At 41.0% G+C, this 23,660-nt stretch overlaps 1 protein-coding gene across 1 annotated transcript in view; it reads right to left on the bottom strand.

Annotated features, from left to right (window-relative positions):
- Positions 1 to 706: 706 nt before the first annotated feature.
- The window catches only part of rai14 (retinoic acid induced 14), a 38,661-nt gene continuing 15,707 nt past the window's right edge, over positions 707 to 23,660 (bottom strand). The window contains exons 3-21 of the mRNA XM_080510431.1: positions 18,128 to 18,258; positions 16,411 to 16,499; positions 16,124 to 16,188; positions 15,579 to 15,636; positions 15,269 to 15,339; positions 11,088 to 11,194; positions 10,821 to 11,005; positions 10,229 to 10,254; positions 9,729 to 9,815; positions 9,282 to 9,371; positions 8,966 to 9,100; positions 8,343 to 8,444; positions 6,509 to 7,222; positions 4,706 to 5,172; positions 4,372 to 4,540; positions 4,103 to 4,270; positions 3,814 to 3,972; positions 3,468 to 3,533; positions 707 to 2,977 (exon numbers count right to left, since the gene is read on the bottom strand). Coding sequence (XP_080366557.1) covers positions 2,891 to 2,977; positions 3,468 to 3,533; positions 3,814 to 3,972; positions 4,103 to 4,270; positions 4,372 to 4,540; positions 4,706 to 5,172; positions 6,509 to 7,222; positions 8,343 to 8,444; positions 8,966 to 9,100; positions 9,282 to 9,371; positions 9,729 to 9,815; positions 10,229 to 10,254; positions 10,821 to 11,005; positions 11,088 to 11,194; positions 15,269 to 15,339; positions 15,579 to 15,636; positions 16,124 to 16,188; positions 16,411 to 16,499; positions 18,128 to 18,258 — 2,976 coding nt within the window. The 3' untranslated portion in view covers positions 707 to 2,890. The remainder of the gene's footprint in view (positions 2,978 to 3,467; positions 3,534 to 3,813; positions 3,973 to 4,102; positions 4,271 to 4,371; positions 4,541 to 4,705; positions 5,173 to 6,508; positions 7,223 to 8,342; positions 8,445 to 8,965; positions 9,101 to 9,281; positions 9,372 to 9,728; positions 9,816 to 10,228; positions 10,255 to 10,820; positions 11,006 to 11,087; positions 11,195 to 15,268; positions 15,340 to 15,578; positions 15,637 to 16,123; positions 16,189 to 16,410; positions 16,500 to 18,127; positions 18,259 to 23,660) is intronic.

The raw sequence follows: 23,660 nt of genomic DNA, 5'->3' as shown, positions 1-23,660 counted from the left end.
TGAGATCCTGGTTAACATTCTTCCTTTTCAAAAACTTCTCCATCACTGTCACTGACACAGTACTTTGATACAAGATGGGAGCAGCAGGTGGAGATTAACCAGACTGACGTCTGTTAAGTTTCGATTTTACCGGCAACGTTCTGTGCTGCCATCTAGTGGTGAAGAGTATTTATACATGATTACACACTACTCTCACAGCTGACAGCGGCTGTGAGAGCAAATGATTTTTAGAAAAAAATTTGAAATTGGACAATTTCCCACGGCACACCTGACTATATCTCGCGGAACACCAGTGTGCAGTGGTTGAAAAACACTGCACTAGAGGACCTTTCAAGGTCAACTTCTACCACATCAGATACGAGCATTCGAGATTGTTGACATACATTTTTATGACTTGAAAGAAAAGTGTGATTGAAAGGCAATTAATTGACAAAAAGGTAAAGTAGCACCCAGAAATAGAAATATGAAATCCTTGAAGGTTTCACTGTCTAAATTAAATCTGTGAGAAATGGACATTTCTAATGTATTATTATTTCATTAGATACACTTGTAAGTTCTTTCAAAATAAAGGTGACCGTGCTCCATGAACAGACGTAGGCGCTGCATCTCTTTCTCGATGACAGAGTGGGAAAGAAAACACAATACGGTGCTACAGTATCATGAAAATTTATTAAAGTTGGCAAACAAGCTTCTTTCTTTCCTCCTCACTACAAAACCATAAAGAAACAACAGACAGAAGATCTGTTCCTTTGTTTTCCCTTTCCTGGTACAAAACATTTCAGTCAAGGCCGAGAGAGACAAAAGAAAATCACTGTATGATGTTCAGCCGCCTAAAACATAAAAAGACATGCAAAGGCTTTAACTCGGGGGCAAAGAAAATCTCAATCAGGTGTAAAAAAAAAAAAAAAAAAAAAAAAGAACAGAAAAATAAATCAAAACCTTCCCGACTGAGAAATGAGGGTCAATCGCTCAAATTGATTAAAACCACTCCAGCACAAGTGCTGCGTGTGACTCCAACATCTCTCTGGGCGTACGGCTCTGAGTGCAGCGCTAAGGCAAAGGAGTGTGAACACAGTTAGAAAGACTGGAGAAGAAAGAAGTGCATCTGAAAAGTGTTTCTGTACCTACAAAGGAGAATCATGAACAGACAGAACAACTCGAATCATGTGAATAAATTAATAAGAAGGGAGCCTGGTGAAAATACTGTCTGATACAGGCACGCTGCATGGAGAACTCGTCTCATGAAACTCAAACGTTTGATTTCAGCTGTTACATATGGATTCTCTTCAAGTAGAAACAAAAGCCTGCAGGAGGAAATGTGGAAGGCTTACTATCCTAACGTTGAGCCCCACACTGCCGGACATCTGTAACAGCTGCAGTGTTAAGCTTCATATACTACAGTAAACAATTTTAGTGAACGCCGTATGCATAAAATAAGAATAACAAACAAGAAAATGAACTAAGTCAGGTGTTGCTATAACAAATAGTGTCGTTATCGTTACACTCAGGGGGGGGCTTCTCATTCACACGAAACACACACATGCCATCAGAAATACAGCCATCGAACCTCTTCAATAAAGAACAGCAATTTAAAAAAACAAAACAAAACATGGTGTGATTCAGTAAAATATATATATTTTACAAATTTTTGTGTGAAAGGAAAATAATAATACATGTATTTCTAGTGTTTCTTTAGAGAAGAGTGGGCCAGGAAAAAAAACAAACAAACATTCATGCATCAAAAGGGCAAAACTTCAGATGCATCTCAAAATACTTTGAAACTTTAATTTATTATACATTTTTCAGACATAAACTGAAATATTTCAAGCATTTTTGTTGTTTTAAATATGGTTTTAGTACAGTCAAAACTTTTGAGATGTTCAGGGCCACATACAGTCCAATTTGATTTTGAAAGGGTCGGACCAGTAAAACAGAAGCATAACTGGTCAGTACTTTCAATGTTCCCTTTGTTTTAGTGCAACATTTTTGCATATCAATTGTTAACAACATGAAAATTTCAACAAAGTTCCCTTGTGCAATGTATTGTGAAATATCCAAAAATAACATTGTTGTGTAATTGAAGCATTCTGCATATATAAATTATAAATGGATACTCATGCTAAGTGGCTCGCATTCTGCTAGCTTCCATTGCTGCATCACTGACTCTCTCGCATCTCAGTGACTTCTGCTACACTTCAATAGTAAGATTCATACATTTGATGCGGGAGTTACTGCTATTTAAAATGTGTAAACTTTGTGTGGTTAACCCATGCAGTGGAAAGGACATCGCTTGTTTATAACACCCCCCCTTTTTTTTCTTTAAATGCTGAAAGTAAAAAATACAGTGTGCTTGAAACATTTTAGTTTTAATGTTTCATTGTTGAAATAACAGAAAATAAAATAGGACCTGTTCAGTTATATTTTACTTTTGAGATGCACCTGCAGTTGAAATCTGATTAGAAGGAGCATAAAACACACAGAGAGGAGTTAAAGTAATACTACCACTGTCGTATCATAAAACAGATACTATTAACAGCATCACTGACGATGATTTCATTTCACCTGGCGCACGTTGTAACAGGAACATAGTGTGAGTGTGATCGTTGGGTAGATTCGTCACGGAACAGGTGAACGATCGCACTTTTGCAGCTGCGTGTGATTTAAGGTTAACGTACAAATACTGAGAAACATATCTGGCTGTGCCATTGGCGTTGAATACCTCCGCTCCCGTCTTATCACAAAGGCAATGAGCACGCGACTGTAAACCAGTTTCTCGTTTTTTTTTTTTTTTTTTTTTGACCAATGCTGGAGGCGCGAAGTGTCGGCATTTTCCGCAGTGGGGTTTCCTACAAAGACGACGAGGATTTCAGGAGGCGGTTCCCACCGACTCTCAGCAGGCCTCCTTGGCTTGGCTTGGCACCTTGCACATCATCAGGATCTGCTTCAAGGCTTTCTGGACATCCTCGTCCATCTGACCCTGAGGAGACATGAGCACACGCTGACTGATTTAACCAGATAAAAATAACGTGCATGTGGCTCAACATGCGCACGTAATCAAAACAATATTTCTGTGGGAAAAAAACATCGCAATCGTCAGCTCATAAAAAAATGTTGCTTCAGTTTTTCAAATCATGTCAGTGGTGATAGGATAGGAATAAACGCATTAAGGTTGATATATCTGGGTGTCGACTGTTGGTTTTAAGGAATTGAAACACTTTGTTGGAATCTCAGCTGTGGGAAACTCATTTCAATGTTCGGCAAGGTTCTCTCTCATTTCGCAGGAGAAACAACCACAGTCGAATAGTAATAGGAGCTTAAAATATATATTGTTCCAGACCTGCACTTCAAAATATGGAATGATGGCTCTTTTCCAGTTCTGGTTTCTGTCTTGTTCGATTTTTAAAAGAAAACCAAATGATTGCCCAATTGTGGGTAGAAGACAAGTGGATTCTCAATGATGGATTTACCTGAACGGCGTAGAGGAGATGCATCCTGTAGACTGACACGATCTCTTCATGCTGCTTCTTTGAGTCCTTTAAAGGCAACATGAAACAAATGGTAAATAGGTTTCACTTTCCAGCATATTTTCACTTCTTCAGCAGCACGATCAGGCCAAGACCTTTATCTCTTGCATCACTTCTTAACTACAGTTACCTTCCTTTGATCCACGTAGGAAATACGAGTTTAACGTAATTAATTAAGATGTTATATTTGCAGCGACACAGAAATGGCCACAGCAATCAAGAGTGAGCTCCTGGAGAGGCTGATAATTTGTTTTCTTTTTTTTTGTGAAATAGGCTGAAAAGGTCTTACAGCCAACTGGAACTGCAGTTGTTTGATTTGCTGCTGCATCGTCTCCAGCTGCTGGGTTTGCTGCTGCCTCTTCGAAGGAGAACATGAGGTGTAGGAAAGCTGCGACAGGCTGTTTAAGGCATCTCTTAGTTTCCCCACCTCACGAGACAGGTCATCTATCTGAAAGACAAAACATGAGAGGAAGCTTTAAAATAATAAATAAATAAATAAATATAACACCATTAATGTGAAATTAACTATGTGTCAGACACGCGGCGCAGAAGTGACTCACACCCCGATTAACACTGACCCTTTTGTTCTTCTCTCGCTCTGAGGCGACGTGATTCTCCACCAGCTGTTTAAGCTGAGAAACTGCATCCTGGGACTCGGCCAGTCTGGAGGTCAGCGTCTGGTTCTCCTTCTCCCTCGACATCAGCAGCTCCTGCAGGGCTTCCCGCTCCGCACGGTTATCCCGGGCCTGATTCACAGAGAAGAGGCCGGCGGGTGCAGGACGGTTCAACATTTGAAAGTCTTTGGTTTCGTCTATCTCTGTGGATATCCTGCTGCGTCTTCTCCCACCTTTTGCCAAGCATCAGCAGCTTCCAGAGCCATCTCATCCTGCTTCCTGAGGGCCCCCTGGAGGAGCTGCGTCAGGTGGGTCACCTCGCCCTCCAGCTGCTCCCGCATCGCCTCCTGCTCCTGACGGAAGGCGGAGTCCTCCGTGGTGGCGTCTTTTTCTGCCGTCAGCCTGTGAAAGTGACACGGAGAGCATTGAAGCGGCACTAAGAAACATTTTCAGAGATATTTCTGTGAAGCCAACAAATTAAATGTAAATTCACAGGGCAGCCGTTAAAACTGCCAACTGTTCTCTGTGTGCCACGCTCCCCACTTGCATCCCTGTTTCTCCGCACACCTTTTCTGAAGCGCCTCCACAAGCATGGTCTTCTGGTGCAACTCTGCCCTCAAGGCTTCCGCCTCGCTCTCCAGCTCTTTGATGGCGTTCCCCAGAGACGACATGACCTGTGTGTGGTCGGCTAGGGCCACGGAGCTCTGAGCCTGGGCCTCGGCCTCCTGCCGCAGTCGTGCGATCTCCTCTTGTGTGGCTGCGAACTTCTCCTCGGCGTCTGTGAGCAGCGCCTGCAGCTCCTCCACCTTGCCGCTCAGCAGCTGGATCTGTTGGTCTGCCGACGGCGACGAGGCCGTGCCGCTCTCGGCCAGCTGCTTCTGCGCCGCGCTCAGCTGACTCTTGGTGTCGCTGAAGGAGTGCGAGAGCTCCAGCAGGCGGCGCTGCAGCCCAGAAATCACTTCGTTCAGCTCAGCCTTCATCTCCTCGAAGTCTTTGGCTGCCGCTTCCACGGGCACTGTGCCCCGCAGAGCCTCCTGAACAACCACCAGGATGGAAACACATCGCATGAGTGACAGATGTGGAGGATGAATTCATCTTGACTGTGAAATAGTTCCATTTAAACTTCAGAAGTGTCGTGTAACTACATGCTGTGTACACAGTTACAAATGCATCTTGGTTAAAAGACAACATAATTATAAATTACTCCGCAGTGTTTTACAATACAAAATGCAATACATCTCTAAGTTGTTTTGTTTTTTTAAACAATAGACAATTTTAAAACTGATATGCTACAAACATCACTTCAGTGTTTTATACAGTATCACTGACTTATACTAGTGAATGTTAATTCAAACTTTACTTTAAATAACTTTGGCTGTGGCGGCCAGAGTTTGACACCATAATAGACAACCACACATTAAACCGTGGGAACTCGAGATCACTGCAAAAAGTGTCGGTGTATATGAAATATATTTGAAAATGCGGGAAATACAAAATACATGCAATACTTGAAGGAGCATATGAGTTGATGATAAACCTGTTAAAGCTAGAATACTTCATATGGGATGTGTACAAAACAAAGCATTCCTGCAATAAATATAATTTTACATGTGACTTCCAGCTCGGGAGACCACCAACTAGGAGCATTACTGTAACTCTTGATGCTTGCAATAATAATAATAATAATAATAATTATTATTATTATTATTATTAATAACAATAAAAATAATCACTTTTAAATTAAATAAATGATTTCATCCTCTGGTTCTGATGAGTCCAGCATGGTGTTCATATGTTTCAACTAAGAGACTTTACGTTTTATGTCTGCAAAACAAAGTCACGTGCTGAAATTGACTTAATTTGCTTACATCATACAAGAGCTGCATATATTTCCAAACCTCATCCTTTACAATGAGTCCAATAAATGACCATTTATGCTCACTACCATTGTAAAACAGAATTCAATTCCACATTTTTTACAATTCATAGATTCATAAATCTGTAAATCGGTAAAGGTTTTGCTAAAATATTGTCCCTGCATTATTAAGAAGTTCAATCCAACAATTTATGGTCTTATTTACAAAAAAAACAGGCAACAATTACTATGAGTTTTTCTCAGATGTGTCTGGTGTATATTTGATAAAAAGATACTGTCTGTTACACTAACTGTTCTGTACACAATACAAATGTTTGTGTGATTTCATATATATGAATCTATAAAATTGCCAAATATGCACCTGGGGCCACATCTATATTAATGATCAGTACAACTTGTGAATTCTTAAACGTATCTTATCAATATGTTCACTTGCTTGATAAATACCATCAGTGTTTACTTACTAAACATGAAGATATGGAAAATCAAAGTACCTGGAGAACCCTGACTTCCTCTTGTGCCTCCTTGTACAGCTCTTCAACCTGTGCTATCTGTTGCTCCTTGTCCCGAACAGCCTGCTGCTCCTCGTCCGTCCTCCTCAGCGCCTCCTCCAGCTGTCTGATTCGTTGACCAGCTCTCTCGTGCTCGGATCCCGTCTGTGCGAGCTGCGTCTTCAGCTGCTTCACTTCATGTTCCAGCGACGGACGCCTCTGGACTCCCTGTCTCTCCGTCGGGTCGCCTTCTTCTCCCCTCTGAGCTCTCAGGACCTCGGCCTCCTCCACGGCCTGGTGGTACCTCTCCTGAGTGTCTGTCAGCTTGGCCTGCAGCTCTGCCAGACTTCCCATCAACTCTTCCTCTCTGGCCTTCTCTCTGACGCCCTCGTCGTCCCCCTGTCCTCCGATTCGCTCGGGTTTCAGCTGAGCCTGGAGCGAGCGGTTCTCCTTCCTGGTTTCAAGCAGTTTGACCTGGACGCTCTCGAGCGCCTGTCGCAACAGTCTGATCTCCTCTTTGCTCCCCCCTCGCCCCCCTTCACCCTCCACCTCCTCCACTCTGTCAGTTTGGTGCCCCCACTCCACGTGGGTGGAGGGAGGGACATGTGGAAGTGGATCAAACTCATCCTGGGTGGAGTGGAAGGAGGAGTTGGAGGCCATGCTGTCGGGACGACTGCTGTCCTTCAGGTCCTCATTTCCGTGGAGGGACGGATGTTTCTGTGAGTAGAGTTGAAACAATTGGGCAACGATAAACATTTAAATTACAGTTTGCTTAATAATACTGCACATCATAAAAAAGACCAGCTTATCTTGCTTCAGACAAGATGGAGCTTCAACTTTCATGTCTTTGAGTTCTCTTGGAAGCTCATTTTCATCTCATTAAGAAGCTTCTTACATGCTGGCATCTACCACCAAGCAGCAACAAGTCCTTGTAATTTGACACCAGTCTCATCAGCATTTTACCTGCTGCGCTTTGAGCTGGGAGCCAGGTTCAGAAACAAGTAACTTAATCCAAGATGATAGTTGCATGTAAAACCACATTTTTGAAGAGCTTGCATTTGTTTGATTTGAAAACCTCACATCATAAAGTAATTTATCTGACAGGATACATGAAAACCACCATGAAACGCTTTTATTAATACATACTGTTGTCAGCTACAAAGTATAACGTGGGAAATGTTGAGTGTTTTTAAAGAGGCTTATAATTAAAACTGCCATATTAAAACTGTTCATAAGTATGTGTTTTAAACAAATAAGTCATTACAGTATGACAAACAAAGTGGTTATTGAGTTTACATTGTGTACAGAGGGTGAGAGCCAGTTTATGAAAATATGACAAAGCCGGATCACATGTTTATTGACTTGATATAAATATTGTTCTCTCTTTGTATATTAAATAATACTGTAACAATAAACCTTCAGAAATTAGCATTAACTTATAATTTGATAATATTTTGGATCACGTTTGACTTTCTTTGACTTTATTGTTGATTAAGTGAAATATAAACTTTCATATTTATTTTGAAGGAGCGGTAATTCTAAACAGTGGAAAAGAAGTAGAGCTACTTTTCAACTGTTTCTCTTTCAATTTTCATTCTCAAGTTTCATGGTGTACATAGTATTCAAATTTAATGCCACTACCAGAACCATGTACTCAAAAAGACTTCAGTGTTTGCACAATGTTCGTCTAATCCACGGACATTTCCACTGTAGTTAAAAAATGTTTGCTTCTGACAGGAATGTGACCTAAATACACAGCGTGCAGCAGGTACGTTCAACTCCATTCAGTCATTTGTTCATTGTTCCACCGCAGAGCACAAGTGAAAGGATTACGTACCTTTAGTTTGGTAGCGAGCTGCTGGTTCTCCAGAGTGAGAGCAGTAACCTTGGCTTGTAGTGCAGAAAGCAGAGCTGCAGATGCTGTGAAACTCTGTTCGCTCTGTCAACGCACACAAAGGCACACATAGATTCCCATGCCACAAAGAAGCATGAATGAAACGCCGAAGACCACTCGGGGGGAAAAAAACAACGCGAGTCGTGACATGTCTTAAGCTGAGGTTAGACCTCCTTCAAGAATGCTGATGGTGGAAAAGCAGCCCAGTCGCTTGTTTGAGTGCAGCTCTAACTAAGAACGGGACTTGATGAGGATTTAATGTTTGGCTCTGATACTGAAAAAGAGTTTGAATTTTATCAAACATAAAAAAAAGAAGAAGAACTAGCATCTAGGAGCGTCTATACATCTACTTCGGAAAAGAGGTATTCTCAAAATCCAATCTGTAGTTTATGATTCAATATAATTCATTTATTATATATTCTACTGTATAAATGTTTGTATGCCGCTACACTTTCACTACGATTTCACGATCTTTCTCGTGGAAATTATCTTTGAGCTGCTCAGGACACCTGGTTCAAACTTTTTACCATCAATGAGCCACCGTCGTGCCATTAGTCATTATTCACCTTTGTGTCCAGCTCGGGACCCGTCACCGTCTCCATCGTCTGCTTCAGGTCCTCGATTGTCTCCAGCAGCATGTTTCGCTCCTCGTGGAGTTTCTCCACCTCCTCTCTCAGCACGATTCCCCTGGTCTCATCCTCCTTGGAAATGAAAGGCAGAGAAAGAGGTGAGTGGATGAGTGGAAAAAAAAAAGGGGGGGGGGGGGTACAGCAGGTGGTGGGTGGGTGGTGGGGGGCTCATACGGGATTAAGTCAGATATTAACTTGGGATGTGAAAAGATGATCTTTTAAGTTATTAGGATGTCTGGTGTCTTTGTATTACCTTATAGTTGAATCTTCTGGGAGTGTCACTTTTGTTGGAGACAGGTGTGCCGGTAGATGTAACGACTGAAGGAGATGACGGTCCCGAGCTCTGAGGGGGGGGGGATTAAATTGGGGTTTTGGAATTAAGAGTAGACATGAACTGGAATTATAAATCATTGTTTATATTTTCCTGGCGCACAAAACCACACAGGCTCATAGTGTGTCATTACCAAATTGTACTATTTCAAAACCTGCATGAATAAGGATTGTCTTTTTACAAAGCTGTAATTGCACACAAATGAATAAGCCTGATATCCCATGAGGGGGACAACTATGAAAGAACTCCACAAGTAAATACAGAACCGGCCACAGGCTGTGAAGCTCCTCGTTTTAAAAATACACACATGCATTCATATTAATATAGAGAGTGGCACACCGAAACAAGCCGACAGACGCATGCATTTACCTGCAGTGGGCTAATAGGAGGTGGAGGTGCTTTTCGTTTTTTGGGTGTTGTGATCCGTTCATCACTTAGCTTAGCTACTTGATCATGCTGAGGAGCCAGCAGAGGAGGCAGAGAGAGGAGGCGTAATGACAGGAGAGAAAGAAAAGATGAGATTCAGTGCTGGTTAGTTAAAATAAATAAATAAATAGAAAGGTTCAATCAATGAGTGCTACAGTAAGGGTTGAGGTTTGTTTTCCATAAATGCAAACCAAAGGATATTCCTGAAGCTCAGAAACTGTATTACAACATATAAGGAAACCTATTTGTGGCTGCAATTCATGTTAGTCTGTTAGGTTTTTATTTGTCATCTTTAGCTGTTTTCACGGTTAATTAGAGGAACTAAACTTCATCTATTTTTAGTCAGAATTATAATTGATGATGAATTAGTTGTACAGTTTAAGTTCTATGTAGAATTAGAAATTATGAAATGCAAAAAAAGAAAAGGGGAACGAGCAGCTTACCTGTGGACTTTTAGGGGATCTAGGATCTGGAAAAGAAAGCGCACACAAAAAAGATGTCAGTACTTTGTGCAAGCTTCTTCTCAATTAAATATAACTGCAAAACTTGCAAGACAAATTCAAAGCAAACTCCAAAGCAGATAACAAACATATTGAATATAAATCGCAGTGACGCGAGTGTGACTGCAGGTGGCAGTGTTGACCTTTTATTTTTCCCCCTCCCAAATCAGAGCTTGACAAATCAGTCTCACGTTGGTTGTGATACACAAATTTTTTGTGTGTTTGTGTTTATTTTCTTGTTGAGAACTTGGCCGAAAAATATAAAGATTAAAGACACCCAACTCATATCTGAAGGGGATGTTGAATCTCACAGATTTAGTCATAAACTGTTATGCGTTTACATTTGAGGGTATTACTATGGTTCGGAACACAGTGATTGAGACATAATTTATCTATGGTGCAATGTTCTCTTTAAAAATAACTGCTTTATTAGTACAATTAATGTAGCGAATATAATATTGGAAATATACACACGGATACATGCATAAAGTCCTATCGTTTATTGGAAGTCTATTGTGTGTTTTTTTCCTCTCACCTGTGGCCAGATATTTATTCAGAGTTGTCACGAGGGCTGTTTTGGCCTCAGTGTTGCTTGACAGCTTCGCATAATGTAACACATCATGGCCGTTTGAATCCACAGCTGCCAGGTCGGCCCCCCGCTGAGCCATGATGTCTGCAACAGACACTGCGCTGGACTCTGCTGCGAGCATCAAGGCCGTCCTGCAGAGCACAAAGATCCAGGTAGGTGTGCAGAGAAAGTACATGCCGGCCGCCGAGTCGTGTTCACGAGTGCAACGTTTACCTGCCGCTGTTGTCGGAAGTGTTGATTTCAGCACCACAGTCCAACAAAATGCTGCACACCTCAGCATGGCCGTGTTTGGCTGACAACAGCAGAGATGTGAAACCGTCCTTTGGGAGAAAATGTAATAACACATATTCGATACAAGTTAGATTATAACGCGGTGCTTATGTCCGCACACACCTATGTAACTTATCATGTCTGACTACAGAATGTGGACTTTGACACGGAGAACGGTGGCTATCTGTGTGTGGTGAGAGAAATCTCAGATGCGTGTGAAAAAGCACCGAAAGGCTCTGAAACTCATTTCCCAGCAGTCGAACAACAAGGGCAACATTTTTTTTCCAGTTTCCACAGCGCTAGATGCTTTACAGTGAGAGAAATACCAGCGAGGGAAAAAAAAAATGGGCTCGGTGGAGGTTATTGCACAGTTGGCAGGAAGCCGCAATATTTTACAAACCGCATCACATCAGGAGTGATGGACCCCGACCCAAAGCATGACCCTTCACCTAACCTCTGCCTCCTATTACCTCAATCCATCCCCAACAGCTGATTGGCTGAGACTGTTGAGGGTGGTGGGGAGCCGCCGCCTCGAGCGCTCGGGACAACTCGTGTCCAACGGGCCCAACGAACATCAAAACAACACTGTGACTGACAAGAGTTTCTATTCTCCTCTAGTTTTTGTAGCAGACTTTCTCACATCATGTAAACTGTTACCAGTGAAACAAGAAGTGGAAGAAAAAAACAAAACAAAACATAGTAGCTGTGTCCAACCAAAGAAAAAAAAAAGGGGGGGGTGGGAAAAAAGTGTGTCAGCATAGTTGTGTGTTTTATATTACAAGGCTGCTGCTTCCACACCACAGAGAACAAAACTATGTTCTGCTTCCCTCTGAGCCCCACTGAAGACTTTACCAGCTCTGTGTCTGCTCGGCCTTTCTGTTTCTCTGGAACCTGAAAGACAATATAATTTGGTTGTGGTCTGGCTAATCCATTCAGTGTGTGTGTGGATGTTTGCGGGGGCACAGGTGTATTACTGCTCATTCCTTCGCATGTTACATGACTTGTGTTTCTGATTTGCTCGCCGCTGTTTTTAAAAGCTTGATTGCCCAAATTTGGGCAACAGTGGAAAAGCCTGGGCAGGCCTGAAGTGGAGAAGGAAACTTGACAATTGGAGTGAAAGCAGACAAGCGAACCCCGATTTGAAAGATAAATGTACTCTTTGTGGAGTTCATGTGATGCATATTATTTGAGACGCATCACAAGACAAACCAGTATACAAGGTTGGAAAGTAAAATCACAAACAAGATTTTTTTTTTTTTTTCAAAATGAAGCTCCACTTTGCAGGAACTTGAAACTACAAGCCTGCATTTGTTGAGGCAAAGGTTTTTTGTTGTTTTTTTCCGTATCTCATTGCAACTCCTAACAAGATCCTGACTTCCATGCTGGGAATAATTGCTGCAAACTCCATCATTGTGCCACTAAACAATAAAGCACTGGTGAAACTAATTACAGCGCACACCAAGCTCCTTGCTTGTATATCCCGACTACGGATGCTGAAGTGTACCAGCGCAGGACTGACTCACGTTTTAATTTGTACCATATTGTCATGAATGTAAGCAGTAATTTGACCGTGCAGGACTTTCAGGGGGGTAAGTCATCAGAGGACAACCTTCATGGTCTGCTTTAATGATCCCCTTTCGATAATACTATTCAAAGTTTACTTTAAGCAACCAAACAAGGAGTGTGGGGCTGCTGCAGTACAGCACTCTAGTGGTAGTCATTTCTGCCTCATAGCCAGACAGTACCGGGTCAGACCAAGTTCCTTTTGCACACAGTATAAAATTATGCACTTTAAATTTTATTTAATGCCAAGAGCTGAAAAATTCCCGTTTTCTTTCATTTTGCTTAAAGCGTGTACAATTTTAATATATTTTACAATAATTGAAACTTGGTTTGCACTCTGGTCACCACTCTGCAGGCTGTCAGTTCAAAACGTGTCCCGTAAACTACACGATTATCCCGCAGCCCCTTTTAAAGTATTCAGATCTGTTAGGTAAAAGTATCAACACTACAATGTGATATTATTTCTAAGTACAAATCCAGCATTGAAAATGTTACTTAAGAAGCTTTGGGATCAAGGATCTGTCGTGCATAACCACCTGTTAATATAAAAACCTCTGTAGATTTGAAGGACTCATTTCAAAGTTATGAAACAAAGGGAGCTGGTCCAGGACTGTTTTGCACCTCCACGTTAGAACAGAGCTCAAAAATGGGTTCCAGCAGGGGTTTTTTTTGTTTTTTGTTTTTTTGTTTTTAACAGGTTTTAGGAAGAATGTTTATCAGTTGTTAGTCACATCCAATCTGTATCTATTTTAGATAAAGAAGCTGTAATATGACTCAATATTTGTCCTTAGGGACATACTGCTTCAGTATGAAAGACTGAAATTGCACATTTTTTAGACTGTAAGCATGTAACATCGCTTGTCAAATAAATGTTACAGAATAAAAAAAATTTATTTCTGCCTGAAAAGATACATTTATTCAAGGAAGCGTGTGAATCACAAAGCCAAATTCATGAATTGAGTCAAGGCTGAGCGTTTATATATTGAAAAGGAATTTGCAGTATTTCATTCCAAAATAACAGGCAGTGCTTCAAAGGATATCTTACCGCACTTAGCAAATCTTAAATATCTATTTAACTTTATATACATTCCTTTGGCGGACATATGTGAAACCAGGGAGATGCTCCTCTATTTGATTACATGTCCTGCCATGTATTTATTTTGTGCGTGCCGAACACTAACAAACTGGAATGATCTCCTCTGCATAAAAAGAGCAGAAACAGGAATATGTTCCAGATGACTTTGAGGTTCACAGTCTGTACATCCACTTAGAGGGAAAAAGTAGTGCAAACCACACACATGCACGGACATGGTTACAGATGGAAAAGTGAATGCTGTTCGGTGAAGGCAAAATGAAACTATGTCTCACATTCAACAGGATTACTGTATTAATGTGATTATCACCTATCATAAGCAAAAAAAAAAAAAATATGCAACTGCAAAAAATTCCAGATTAGTTCACGTTTCTGACAGATTCCTGGAAGCACATACTTAGTTCTTTTGATAATTTCCCAGTAGATGCTGAATTCCAAGATGTTTTCAAGTGACTGCGAGAAGATTTCACAGTGTAAAGAATATCACTGTTTTCATTCAGCCCTGGGACACAGGACAACCGTCTCTCTTGTGGACGATGTTATTCCTGACAATCAATCCTGACTGTTGTGCAAATGTTCAACAAGAGCTCACTTTAATATCCTGAACAAACAACCTGTAAACTGTTTAACTCTCATGACCTTATGAGAGGATTTATCGCGATTGGATTGCTGTAGAATTGTTCAAAAATGTGCAGTGAGCGTGAACTTCTGCCCCTTTTTCCAACATCCAGTTTTTCGACGTTTCTGTGTGTTTTTGTTGATTTTCAGGACATCATTTTATAAATGAATGAAATGCTAGATGCTATTCCCGAGGTTTATTGCGACTAGCACTTGGGAGCAAAACTCTATTTCCCTGCTTTTCTGTTGTCGCAATGACCTCAACTCCAAAACCTAAGTGAGGAGAATGGAAGTAGAAGTAACACTTTACACACCCGGGTGACGGAGCATCCTCACCGAGTATGTTTATATTAGTAGTTGGAGAAGAAATTTAATGAGCAGCATCTGAGTTTCTTTTGTCTCACTCACTTTCTGACATGTTAAGTAGGCACACAACTTTATACGTGCACATCCCAGCTGGGTAAAAGAAAAAAGAAAAAGAAAAAACCACAGGCATGATGTGTCACTGCACTGGAGACCGCATGTCTGCGGTTAGAGAGAGAAGTTCCCACAGTGCGCCGGCCTTCTACCACACGCACACAGCGCATTGCATTAATCTATCTCAGAGCGAGGGACAAACAGGAGGACGTATCAATTAACAAGGATCTTTCAGCAGTTGATTTTAAAGACGATCTGAGCGAAACTAATCCTCAAACCAACTCCCCAAAGTTGTGTCAGAAAACATGACAGCAAGTGATACGAATGGGACGCGCTTGAGTTGTTCTTGTGTTTCAGAGCCCCATCACTTCTCGCGCCAGAAAAAATAAGTCTGCAGAGGACAAAGTGGAAGTACAAATGAAAGCATACATACTGCATCTTTCAGATTAATGGGGCTTTTGAGTTCACACAGCAGTTGGACAATCTGGATGTTCCCACTGGCAGCTGAAAGTGAAATAAAGCAAAAGACAGACAATGGAGACAATAATTCTGTTTGATTGGACTGAAATCATTCTTAATCACTCACGCAATACCAAATATGGATTACGGCTTTACCCTAATAAAATTGGAGCTTAACCCTAATCTCGGAAGATATTTTCCCACGCCCCACTCACAGAAGACTAACCTTCAGTCAGAGCATTTTTTTTTTTTGTTGAATTAACTCTGAGGACATTGACACTCACCAGCATGATGCAGAGCAGTCTTTCCTGAGCTGTCGAGGGCATCAATGGGACATTTACCCTGGATGATTAAAAAGAGCAAAAGTCATATTATTTTTGCACAAGACAAAGACTTTATTCATCTGTTGATAAGAGGTAGAATATACATAACAGACGACAACTAATTCTGTGCACAAACAAGGCAGCCTTCGGAGCATGTGTGAGCAGGTAGCCGAGTTGCTGAGCTGCTGCACACTGTCATGGAAGAGTTAAGTCAGCAGATGTGAGCGGAAGAGTGATCGTGTGTGCGTAAGAGTGTGAGAGGGATGCTGGCGCTGCTAAGATCTGCTGATCGCACATACCAGCAGCAGACAGATGAAATGAAGCAGTGAAACTGTCTGGGTTCACAAATATTTATGGAATGAGACACTACAGGCGGTAGGTTATATGTGGTTCATCTTTCATGTAATTGTTTTTTTACACCACATTTTGGTGAAGTACTGTTGGCCTTCATTGGACTATATCTTTCGCATTACATTTAAACATTTAGCAGCATTTTGAGGTCTTACCTGAATGAGTTTTCTGCAGCATTCAAGGTGATTGTTTTTGGCAGCCAGGTGTAAAGGATTGAAACCTGAACATAAAACCAAAACAATAGAAGTTAATGCCATTAACTGGGATCAGTTTAACTTTGTGGTGCAATTCCAGTAGAAATGTGACCAAACATGTTTCATTTGTGCGAAGATGAGACTTTTATAGACGTTTACAGTGTTCATAGATGGAAAACATCAGATTTATACAGAAGCATAAATTAAAAAAACAATAATTAAATTCCCAGTATAACAGCAGTACCTACCTGCACCGTCAGTAACTGAAAGATCAGCTCCATGAGCCAAGATGACAGACAGGCATTCAGTCTGACCTCGAGTCGCCGCTACATGAAGACTGAACACACAAAGCAAAGAGCAAATCAAAAATTCAAATTTGAATCACTTGTAAACAAAGACATGTTGGCTTGAATGATTTACATTCACCTTTCACATGTTGTGAGTCAATGGACGGAAAGAAAGAATGAAAAAAAAATATATATATCAAAACAATACTTCTCTTGAATAGCAAAATATGACAAATAAGCAACTAAATCATTTGTATTTATGAGTTTTAGTTAAACATGAATAGTGTCTGGTTCCTTTTTTTTTTTAAGGACTGATTTGATCAAAACAGAGTTGGGGTGGCACCACTCTGCCTCTGGTCTTTCTCTTAAGCGAAGCTAATGGTTTATAACATGTTATTCACAGTTATGGTTATTGGACTATCCAGGTAATAACAAAATAGCTATGGTCTATTGCTAAATTTCAAAGTGCATTTGCAGTTTTCAAAGCTTAAACCCGTTCACTGAACACTGCCATTAGTGTCACTGCTTAGTGAGCAGAAATGTCATAAGTCAATATCAACCTTAACACTAACAATACTTTCTGTCCAAGTTGTGCATATGTATGCGGTGGGCAATCAATACGGCCTCTTTCCACCTCAGTGAGCAGAATGAAAAGAAAAAAAACCTACACTTCCCCAGCCGTCCCTTTCCCAACCCACAACTTTGCCCACATGCCTTTCAATCAGGTTTTATCACCATAGAGATACTGTAGACTCCTCCTTTGTGATTCCTGAAAAGGTTAGGGCATTGCGATTCCAAACCATCACGATTCATGATCGGGGGGGGGGGGGTATACATATGTGTTTGCATGTTCCTGGCTCCGTGTGAACCGCTTAAAGCATTGAGGCCAGCGGGTGTTGTGTGTCAGAAAAAGAAAAGAAAGAGGTCAAATATTAACACTCAGCCTCTATGTTATCAACAATCTCAAACTGGCGAGGCAGCCAGCTCCGCCGCCACTGCAGAAATGTAGTGGCTCTCCAAACACTGAGTGCCAGGGAGACTGAGTGAAAGGCTGCAAAATGTCAACCTTTCAAGAAACTAAGAAAAAAAAAAAAACAGGCGTATTTTTAGAACGGCCATTCATTTTTAACATTGTGCAGTGGCGTGTGAGAGCCATTCCTTTGGAATGGAATTGGAAGTTTCCAGATAAGACTTAAGAATTTGGGCATATTTTAAGTAAGCTACATTTTTTTACAGTCATCTATCTTGGATTCCACTTTATCCAACTCCGAACCCATCTGACACCCTGAACATGTCTCCAGTACATCTCATGCAAAGTCCATTAAGAACCTTTTCGATATGGGGCAGGAGTGCTAACATGTGTGTGCATAGTCAGCATATATTTTAAGGCCATCCCATCTATAACACACTGCTTGTTTGTTTTTTTAAGTTTCCACTCCCATGATTCCATCATTATATTCAGCTCTTGGCTTTTTCATTCACAGTCTGGTCAGTCTATCCATACAGTCAATGTATTGTCCAAATGGAGAATCTAAGCCTGCGAGTGTGATGGGATTTTCTATGTTGTTCAACCTTTTAATAAATATACAGCTAAAGTGAGTGCCACCAAGCTCTGTACCACATTTGTACTCAAACTAGTTTCCTTTCCATTGTTGTTGACAATGTTCATAATACTTACGCAGATCTGCCCTCACTGTCCAGCTTTACAGCATTGGCGCCTTTCTTTGCGAGAAGGGACGCCACTTTGTCCGCCTCGCCGTGCTCCACCGCAGCAAGCAGCCGCTCGTCATTTTTATTCCACTCATTGGTCTGAAAATGATAAATTCAGGAAGGGGATAAGAGAATGGGGGGAAAGGAGATTAGTACAATTATAAAGACATATAGAGATGCTATCAATGAATTTGAATGAGGGCAGGAAGGCAATGGATTTTAAACCTTTAGATACGCTTATTTATTTATATTACAAACTATACAATATTCAGTGTTCTATACTATATACTATGTAACTATACTATACAATGTTCTTGCTAATCGAATGTCAACATAATTAATGAGTTAAATAAACAAACATATAAGCAAGTCTTGATTGATTAAAGAGACCCTTTTTGCTTTGTTGTGGCCCACTCGATGTTTAAACCATGTGCGTTGTAGAGACACGGTCACACATAAGCAGCATCAAACATGGACAGGTTCACTGACACTTTCATACACGAGCCAAATACCACAACATTTGGATCACTGATATTTTTCAGACAGTGAGAAGTCAGCAGTTGGAAAGCTTTGAGGATGATCTCATCTCGAGACTGTCCAGCTATAAGGCAATCTGACAAAGGAGCAGGTTGTACAAGTTGTGTTAATTTAACACAACCCCCCCCAACAATATTGGCAGCAGCAGTTCATCAGCCGTCCCTCCCTGCACACCGCTGAGCATATTAGGATGCAGTACAGTATTAGATTTGACCTGATAGCCCACTGACCTACACGTGATACCGAGGTGAACCCACTGACTCCATGAATACTTGCGGTGGCAAAATGTACCCTATTTTAAGAGCGCAATCAGCCAGCATAGCGATACGTGGTGTAAATAGCCTCAGTGGCAAACACCCAAATGCAACCACTGCAATACGTTTTGCACAGCTGCTGGAAAAACCCGGGGCTATAAAAATCTTCTGTCACAAGAAAAGCTTGGATGACCTGCAGCGTAATGTGCGGGATCCTTAACATGAACCGGTGGGGACGCGAGAGAGCCGTCACTGTGGTCTTAAAAAATTAAACAAAGTCATGATAAATAACAAAAGAATTATTTTGTCTTTGAGAAAGAGCTTTGGAAATTTCAATCTTGTCTCGTTACAAACCATTGCCCACACATGTGAGAGATATATATAAAAAAAAAATATATATATATATATGTGTGTGTGTATGACTCCTGATCCCGGCTTCAAAGGAGGAGGTGTAAGACGAGAAAGCCCCCTGACAGCCTGGAAGTAACAGATTGGCTATGAAAACATTTGGCTGAACACCGACAGAAACCTGTGAAATAGATATATCAATCCTCCAGGAGCTCTGCCAAGTGTATGAAGGGCATACATCACCTCAAGTCCAAAAACATCTCCTGTCAATACAGATTTTTATATAATCTTTTTTCCAAAGATGTGCAGAGAAAACTTTCTTATAGAACACATGTTTAATGGTAACATTTCAGCAGGTTTCATTTATTCTTGAAAAACTTAAAATTTCCCTCAGATAATTGGGTTCAACTTTCTCCGGGCCACGTCTTAAAAAGCAAAAATAACCTGAAGAGACAAATAGGAGAGAAATCTCTTCACGTGATCACAGTCATTTGAAAGTGCACGTGTCTGTCACTGTGATTGGTGTGCAGTGAAACATGACACAGTGTGAGATAGCTGGAGTTATAAAGGACACATCCCATATGGTGTACTGGTTAGGATTACTTGCTTTCCCAGTGCTGGGCTGGTTTTGCCTCCCGGTCTGCCTGTATGGAAAGTCTCATGGTCTTCATACAGACAAGTCATGTGTTGTTCAATCAGCCTGCAGGGCACTGGGGTAATCAAATACTAAAAATAGTTGCACTCGGTGGAGTCTGAGAATCTTAATGAGGGATAACTAAAGAAAATATGACCATATGCACTTAATTATCAGCTTGAAATAGTTTGTTCACACGATACGGACTTTTAAATGAAACCGAGGCTGCACTTGTTTAACAGTGACCAGCACTCCCCTTATCTTGTTATGTGGATATCAGGAAGGGCAGAGCCTGCTGCTGTAATTGAGTGCCTCTGTGATCCGGAAACATCAGCCAAACAAACCCACGTCTCCAAAGGACAGATTGAAAAATAGAAGCAGTCAGAGCCTTAGATGGTGGAGGAAACGTACCACTTAATACAGGTGATTCCATCCACCTTTTCCAAGTGTCAAAGTGTCCTTGAGTGAGGCGACGCTGAGCGCCAGATTGCTCCCATTAGAGGTCAAACACCTCGCAGGGCAGCTGCTGCCTCTGGTGTGTCAGCTCGTGAATATGACCGATCGTGTAACGCCAGTTGAGACTGCTAAAGTGGCCAAACGTCCTATCGACAGTAACTCCGTCAGACCTGCTAGCAAACCGTAAAGCTAAACAACACATTATATCCAAAAAGCTGCCCAATTTGCAAAACTGCCTTTCATGAACTGGCAGGTTGTGTTTGTAGCTCATTTCATGACCTTGTAAAATGCTTTTACTCACTTTTAGATCATTAGCAGCGTCACAGATGAGATGTAACAGCCACTGTCGGCCAACAGCCAACTATCAAACCTAGTTTGGCAGAATTCTTGATCCTGTTGCGTGATCCATGACCCTGCAGTTCAGGACGAAGCTGAGGCTGTATTGTTCTGCACAAGTAAGGTTTGCATTTCAAAGAAATTCTGTATAAAGCAGGAAGTAACAACTTTTGGCAAACCTCCATCTGGCCCCGTTATTTGTTCCATGCAAGATGTTTGAAAAATTTGACAAGAGACACTCACTGACACACCAAGAATGGTTTTCACAAACTTTGTTCAGTGGAGACTCCTCGCTTTTTGCTAAACTTACATGTGTTCGTTATTCAAGTTCTGACTGAAAAGTCAATGCTTTTTAATCTCTTCTAATTATAGTGCTGGAAAAAAACAAGAAAATCCTCATGAAGGTCCGGTAAATGCATCCTGCAATTACCCGAGTCACCATTTTCAACAACTGTGCAATAAAGGAGAAAACTATGGAAATGCCAAAAAAATAAAGTCTAGTATTACAATGAAAAAAAAAGAACAAAAAATATGTACAGTGGCTTGGTTCACTGCTATAAGCACTAGTAGGGAGAAAAACTAGCAAAACTGGACTACCAGTACTGTATACACTCACTTCAATGGAGATTTGTTCCTGCAGTTAATGGTGTTTATTTGCTTCGTCTCAAGAAATTTCAGTGCAAAAGAAAGCGTCAAGCTGAACTCTTTCACCAGTTTGAATATACAACTCTTCAAATGTCTTTGCCTTTTTTTGACCTTAGTGAACATTAGTTCCTCCAACAAGCAGAAATAGACCATTTGCTGTTTTTATTTATGACTTTGCCTTTCATCATCACCCGTAGGGGTCTTTAGGAAAATGTAACCATTGCGAAAACATCCACCAAGCTTTATGTACAGTTCATATATTGGCCGTGTTTAGTTTCACTGAAGCAGGATTTTCTCTTTGTGCTCTGAAGCACAGTAATGGTCAGAGAAAGAGCTAATTCAACAAACAGACAATAAGTGTTTGACAGTTGAATCTGCAAGCTGTGGAGTATGCAGTTGACATTTGCAGTGAGGACTCTTTGTGGTCTCACTAATAGGAACTGCATGTACACGGCATGTACAGACACTGACCAAAATAAATACCCTCCACTCGCACTAACGGGAAACATGACAGGGGAAAACATTCATGTACTTCGCGGTATGATCGTGCCTAATGGCCTTTGTGATTTTAATAGGCTGAACAAAAAGATGAAGGGTAGTCACGGCAGAGCAGCATGACACCCATAGCTTCAGACTACATTGTACTGGACAGGTTTAAGTGGAGCGGAAGGCACTGCTCCAGTTTCGGCCGCGTACAGAGCGAATGTCATCGCAGGGAGGCTGATGGAAAAAGAAAAAAAAAACCATGTGCTGGCAGAGCAAAATCAGCGCGGGCCTCTGCTGCAACAAAACGTGACTGTGCAGAGTGTGTTTGGAAGTTTTCTCCAACCGAGATGAGGAACAAAGTAGTGAAATACAGAGAGGGTTTAAACCATCCAAACAAAAGAATAGATATATTTATGAAATTAAAGTTGATTATAATGTGTTGCAGTATTCACTTTGAAGAATTAATCTCCATTTTAATTGGCTTGTCCTTGAAAACAATTGTGGTTCAGGGATTTTTTTTTTCTGATGCTACGAGTCCAACTTTTGAAGTAAGATACATCAAAAACATAGAAGCTTCCAAACCAATAATATGCTGGTCTTTTCTTTGATAATGATTCTATCATATGTCCATTATAGACAAAATTCTAACTGGATCCTCCTCAAACCAAATATTATATATTTACAATAAACAGTACAGTGAATTAAAATATGTGTGAGAGCATTTAAATGCTTGGATGTGGAGATCATTTATTTTATGAGTGATATCACATTATCAGTGGGGGAAGTGAGGGGGCACATAATGATCTCAGTCCAGTCTGAGTACTTGTCATGTGAATAAATATTCAGCCTCATTAAAATAATGAGTCACCAGAAGTTGTTTTCAGGCAAAGACAATCAACATTTTATAGCTTCTCAGCTGAAGCCAGTCATTTTCTGTGACTGCACTAAAAGACTTTGGTCTTTGGGCTGTTAAAAAAACCCAAGATAATCTGAAAAACACAAATTGTTTTGCAGCATTCTGATTACTTAAAAGATGTGAGCTACAGTATGTGATGTGAGTTGTTTTTTTAAATCTGCAAACACCAGAGTATCAGTCAAATATTTTTTAGACATAATCTGCTGTTGAGTCCAGATCTGCACCTCGACACGCCAAAGCTTTGTCTCTAACACCAAAATCCTTCGAGCCAAATGGTGTAAGATCACTGTCGTCCTGTGTGTCCCTCCAGGAAGGGAGAAGGGTTTTCTCTTCCTCTGCCGCTTTCAGTCCAGTTTCCTCTGACTCGGTCTGTCCTGCCTCCCCTGCAGCTCCTGCCGCCGTCTTCTGGCGCTTCGGCTGTGGTCACGGTGTTTACAGTGGGATCAGGGTGTGTGTTCCCCTGCTGTCTTTAGCCTGACACTCATTAAGACACACAAAGGGTGTGCTGATAACACTAAGTGTTTCCTGTTTGTGCAGGCCTGAGGCCGATCCACAAGGACAAGGACAAGAGAGCAAACTTGTGAAAAGAATAGAAAGGAAAGTAAAAGGAAATGAACACACACAGAAAGAAAGACACTTAAGCTTGGAGGAGATTTTTTTTTTTTTTTTTACTACTTTTGTCCAAGTTAGATACCCATGTGCTCCTGGTGTCAGGTTCTCGGTTCATGAAGTCTAAAAACGTAATAAACCTCTGCAGTGTTCATTATTAAGTAATTATTCCAGTGTCATGATAAATTGCTAAGAAAACAGAAGTCTGTCTTGTGTGTGACTGTTTGTTAACCCTGTGATCTTGAGATAAGCATCTGTGTTTTCCTCCGTCTCTGAGCCC

Source organism: Blennius ocellaris (genome assembly GCF_963422515.1).
Source record: "Blennius ocellaris genome assembly, chromosome: 15".
NCBI lineage: Eukaryota > Metazoa > Chordata > Actinopteri > Blenniiformes > Blenniidae > Blennius > Blennius ocellaris.
The sequence above is the reverse complement of the archived record's forward strand: the minus strand, read 5'-3'. Positions and strand labels throughout refer to the sequence as shown.